The sequence below is a fragment of the Ascaphus truei genome, chromosome 3 (assembly GCF_040206685.1).
Source record: "Ascaphus truei isolate aAscTru1 chromosome 3, aAscTru1.hap1, whole genome shotgun sequence".
NCBI lineage: Eukaryota > Metazoa > Chordata > Amphibia > Anura > Ascaphidae > Ascaphus > Ascaphus truei.
Window position 1 is genome coordinate 241380147 of NC_134485.1, and position 5222 is coordinate 241385368.

Below are 5222 nucleotides of genomic sequence, written 5' to 3' on the forward strand. Positions count from 1 at the left end.
TTAACTGAGAGGGGGGAGAGAATATGAGGAGGGAGAACGAGGGCAGGGAGTGGGAGTGTGTGTGAAAGAGAAAGGAGGGGAGCCAGAGAGTGGGGATAAAGAGACAGAGCAAAAGGGAGGGGAGAGAGAAAGGAGGAACGGGGGAGAGGGAGGGACAGAAAAAGGAGGGGTAGAATTGTGTTGTTAGGAAACTGAAATAAAGCAATAATACAGCATAAATGGGGGCGCTATTAGACCAATACCATTATAGTATTTATTTTTAAGTGATGTAATCTGTTTTATAAATTATTTTATTATGTGTCCCGGTTTTTACTTTTGAAAATCTGGTCACCCTATGATGCCTTTTTTTCTACTAAGATCTGACACCTGTAAGTGTACATATATATTTTTTAAGTTATTAGTAAACATGTTGAGCTGAAACTTGGGAGGGGTTTGATTTGCTCTGGCAGCTCCTTTTTTTTATGTCACTGTGGGTTCAGCAAGAGCTTGTACAGCCAGAGCCCTTATCCCCCACCTGTTCTTATCTTTACTGGGTCTTTGATGAGGACAGGGTGGGATAAAGGTAAAGAAAACGTGATAAACACTTCCCCGCTCATAGGCCCCTAAGAAATGTAACTTGTTATTCATTTCCCAAAAGATCTAAAGCAGCCAAACATTTTCTATTAACATGCTTAGATTTGTTTTTAAGGAAACCAATTAGATGTACATTTTTTACAAAAGTTTTTTTTTTATTACCTGCTACGTGAGATTGCACCTTTATATGGGACACACCCTCTAACATAAAGCAAAGTGACCAAATATACTTGTTACTTACACACAGCAGCTATATGGGATCACACCCAGTAGCATAACATCAGACATCTCTCTCATCCTGTATAATATATTATAATGTAGTGCACCGTGGGACAGAGTGAGAGGTCTGTGTAGTGTAGTGTAATATGAGGATAATACATGTTCTGTATGCATAGCAAGTTTAGTTGCACAGTATGAGGTCTAGGTGTTGTATATCAGAGTATATAATGAGCTCTGCCTGCACTGCATGTTTCTATGCGAGTATGAGGTTGGTGTGCACAACACGGCCAAAGTAATAATATAACAATATTATTCATGTTTATATAGCAATGTCAGTGTGTGCAGCGCTGTACATTGAATTTTGCAAGCAAGCAATTTTGCATAGTCCCCAACTATGTTTCCCGAGGCAGTAAACATAATCACATCTCTGTTTAGTATAGTATGATGTCTCTGTACACTGTGTGTCTTTGTGTATAGTATACTGAGGTCTGTGCACAGTACAATGTGAAGGTCTGCCTGCCCGCCCTTCATGTTTATGCGTTACAGTATGAGATATAGCTACGCCGCAAGCCTCAGTCTATGTACTCTGTATGCCTGACATCTGCATACTGATCTCTGACTGAGCACACTGCAAACTGCACACAAATCTTCTCATATCAGACGTGACCAGGTAGGGGTGTTCTGATTGGTTGAACGCCCTCGGGGTGGGGACGGTACAGGTCCTCTGATTGGCTGTCATCTGCGATCTCACTCCTCCCTTACAGAAAGGACTGCCACGGCTCCCCACCCTTCTGATGATGTTGGGTACCAGGGGGGTGGATGGGCGGGCGGAAGTGAGATTCGCGGTTGCTAGGGTCCGTACAGGCAGCGGCGGCTCTGAATGAAGCCCCAATTCAGCGAGCTGGCGGCGCGCGGCGGTCAGCTGACTGTGCCGCGAGACCCCGGCGGTTGGTGACGCCGCCCCCGCCGAGCCTCCCCCAGGGGGGGGCGGAGCCGCCATGACATGTCTTCATCCACCGGCCGCCTCCGCCACTCAGACATGACCGAGCTGAACCGGGACTCCGTTATCCGCTTCCTGGCCGAGCGGGGCGGCCGGGCTCCCAACCAGGAGCTAGTGGATCACTTCAGAAAGCTGCTGACCGAGCCGCCCCCCGGCGACGCCCGCCGCAACGCCCGGCAGGTCTTCAAGGATATCGTTAACGAGCTGGGCAGCGTCCGCACCGAGGGGGACGGGGTCAAGTATGTGTGTCTGCGGAAGCGTTACCGGGACGAGCAGGGGAGCGGTAACCCAGGGGGAGGCAAGGAGCCTAAAACCGGGGGCGCCCCGCTCCCCGGGCAGGAGCACCGAGCTACCGGAGACGGGCATGAGGTGTCCGGGCAAGCACCGCGAGACACCGGAGAGCCTCCCAGCGCCGAGCACCGGCCGCCGCCGCCACTCCCCCCTCCTCCTCCTCCTCCCATCATCTCCGTGACCGAGGCCCCACCGGGATCTCCGGAGGAAGAGCACGAACCCGACTCCGGTGCCGAGCTGCTGTGCCCCGCCTCCCCCGGGATCTCCTTGCCCGGGGGAAGAACCCCCCGGGAGTCGCGGCGGGGGCTGCGAGATCCGGGCCCCGTGTCCCCGCAGCTCCGCCGTGGGGGAGGGCTGCTCCGGGCCGGGGGGCTGCGGGACTCGGACAGCTCGTCCTCCGTGTCCGGGAACGAGGAGGAGGAAGGCGGCGGGTCGGTGTCCGGTGGGTCGGCGGCGCTGGATCCGCTGGAGCACGCCTGGATGCTGAGCTCCTGCCGGGCCCGCTGGGACAGCCTGCGGGACATGCTGAGCGCAGAGCCCGGCCTCATCCCCCGCCGGGACTTCATCACCGGCTTCTCCTGCCTGCACTGGGCCGCCAAGCACGGGCAACACGAGCTGCTGGTCTCCCTGCTCGGGCACGCCCGCCAGCACCGGGTGCCCGTCAACATCAACGCCCGGGCGGCGGGGGGTTACACGGCCCTGCACCTGGCCGCCATGCACGGTCACCTGGACGTGATGAAGCTGCTGGTCGGGGCGTACGATGCAGACGTGGAGATCCGGGATTACAGCGGCAGGAAAGCCTGGCAGTACCTGCGCCCGGACACGGCCCGGGATGTGCAGGGGCTGGTGGGAGCGGTGCCCAGCGGCGGGGAGGAGGGAGAGGGGGAGGAGGAGGGCAGCGCGGGATCGGGCCGCTGGCGGCTCTCCAGGGTGCTGCTGCCCCCTCAGCTCATCGTGCACCGGCTCTCGCAGCTGCCCCCCGGGGACGAGCAGGACGGGCCGGGGGGCCGCAGCAGCATCAGCAGGAAGGGCTCGGGCAGCGGGCGGGGGAAGCCGCGGCTGAACAAGATCAGGTTCAGGACGCAGATCATCCACAGCAGCCCCTCTGCCCCCAGGGACCCCGATGAGGAGGAGGGCAGGCCGCTGAAGAGTCCCCTGAAGCACAGACCCAAATCCAATGTGTTTGGGTGATTAGTAGGGCGGCTTTGAATACGGACAGCGTGATGTGCCAAAGGGGTGCAGGGCCTGGGACGGAATCCCACCCCAAAATACAAACAGGTGTCACACACCTCACACTGCACCCTGCCTGGTGCCCACAACCAGCAAGGACGATAGCAAATAGTGGGGTTTGCCTTTTACCCCCCACACCCTGACATGGACCAATTTAACGTGCACCCGCTGCCCTGAGACTAGCTATGTGCATATAGAGAGATTATATATCGGGGGTTCACACGGTGACATTTGGGGCTGTTTACTGGAGGAGAGCTAAACATGAATGAAAGGTGTCGCATGAAAACCACGAGTGGCCGCTTCTTCCTCCTGAGCGGTGGATAAAGCACGGGAGTTGCAAACAGCTCACTTTGACCACTGTTTTTACAACCAATACCTTATTTGAGGTTACACAATATTTTAAAGGACTGCCAAAATCTTAATATTGGGAGTTGCCTTTTCCCTCTCATGCCCCTGTGTTGTCCATACTAGTCTATACTGCCATGCAAGGTATGATACGCCAATAATGTATGTATATACTGTATGAAGCACTACTTTGTATGATATCTAGTGTAGATATCTGGAGTTTGCAGTGTTGGTGTGTAGGAAATATATTTTATTAGCGGTGTCAAGGTGGGGATCAGAGCTGCTGTATGTTCTAGTTACAGGATAGCTCCTGGAAAAGTGTAAATATGTAACAGCTTGTGATGTCTTCAAAATGACCAAGAACATTTTTTCATAGATGACATTATATGCACAGGGTTTTCAAAATGACACAGGTCTCTTCATCATGTCTGTTACAAATCACCATAACCTACAACAAATTAGAGTATCTTAAATATTGTCATTATAGAAACATGGGCTATATTTTTGTAATCACAATGCACATTTTTTTTAAATTTTGATCTCCAAGGTGTTTTTTTTTTTTTTTTTTTAAGGTCACTTTTTCTCAGACAAGTGTCATTTTGTATATGTCTGAGGTAAGCACCTGGACTTCTGTTTGCATATAAAGTAACACGTTTTATAACATGGTCACACCTGCCAGTGCACATCAGCAAAACATAACTATATTTTGTATTTCTGTACTTGATGTGCCATATGACACATTGTAAACAAGGATTCAACACAGCATCTTATCAGCACCTTTTTTTTCCTAAAAGCCTGTGGATGGTAGTACAATATAATAACCTGTTGGCTACCTTGCTCAGCAAGAACTTGTTTTGGGATTTATGTACATTCCTGCCAAATGTATAATGACTTTTATTTTAGGATGTGACACAGAGAAAACTCCCTGTGGAAGATGACTCTTATGTATAGCACTTATATAGTACCATTGTAATAATTTCTGTATACAATTGCATGCGTGCACAGCCTAATTATGTCTTAAAGAAATGTATTACTGTTATGATTTTTTTTTTTTAATAATAATAACTTGACACTAGCCTAGTCATTTTTTCAATTAGAAGATAATGACAAACTACAGGACCAATGGTACAGGCCTATTTATTTAGAGTAATTCTTGTTTAAAGAGGGGGGGGTTAATTCTTCTTTTTTTTTTTTTTTTTTTTTAATATACCGTACAAAATATCAGTCTTGTGGGGAAAAATGATTTAACTTCTTAAATGTTCCAGTTTTGCATCTGCTTTTCTCTTTAAAAAATAAAGGGATACTTGACAAATCTCGACAGTAATGCTGCTTCAGTGCATAACTGGATTAATAACTGGAATTCCTTCACTCAGACTGCAGTAGCTTCTCCCCTTTCTTTTTAATGTGTATATACAAGAAAACTCGTACTGGACAAAGAAAGAAGGGCTTTTGCTTGTTTTATGGCATCGCTGCACCACGCTCTTGGTAGAGAGTGCTAATGTTTCCCACGTTTCATTGGTGGTGGGAAAGCGGCTGATGAATGGGGGCCTTTGTTTTATAGAGC

At 49.9% G+C, this 5222-nt stretch overlaps 1 protein-coding gene across 1 annotated transcript; it reads left to right on the forward strand.

Moving 5' to 3' along the window:
* Positions 1-1580: 1580 nt before the first annotated feature.
* Positions 1581-4868, forward strand: SOWAHC (sosondowah ankyrin repeat domain family member C). Its single transcript, XM_075590446.1, has one exon. It carries the CDS (start codon positions 1796-1798, stop codon positions 3272-3274), a length of 1479 nt encoding a protein of 492 aa, XP_075446561.1. The 5' UTR covers positions 1581-1795; the 3' UTR covers positions 3275-4868.
* Positions 4869-5222: the final 354 nt, after the last annotated feature.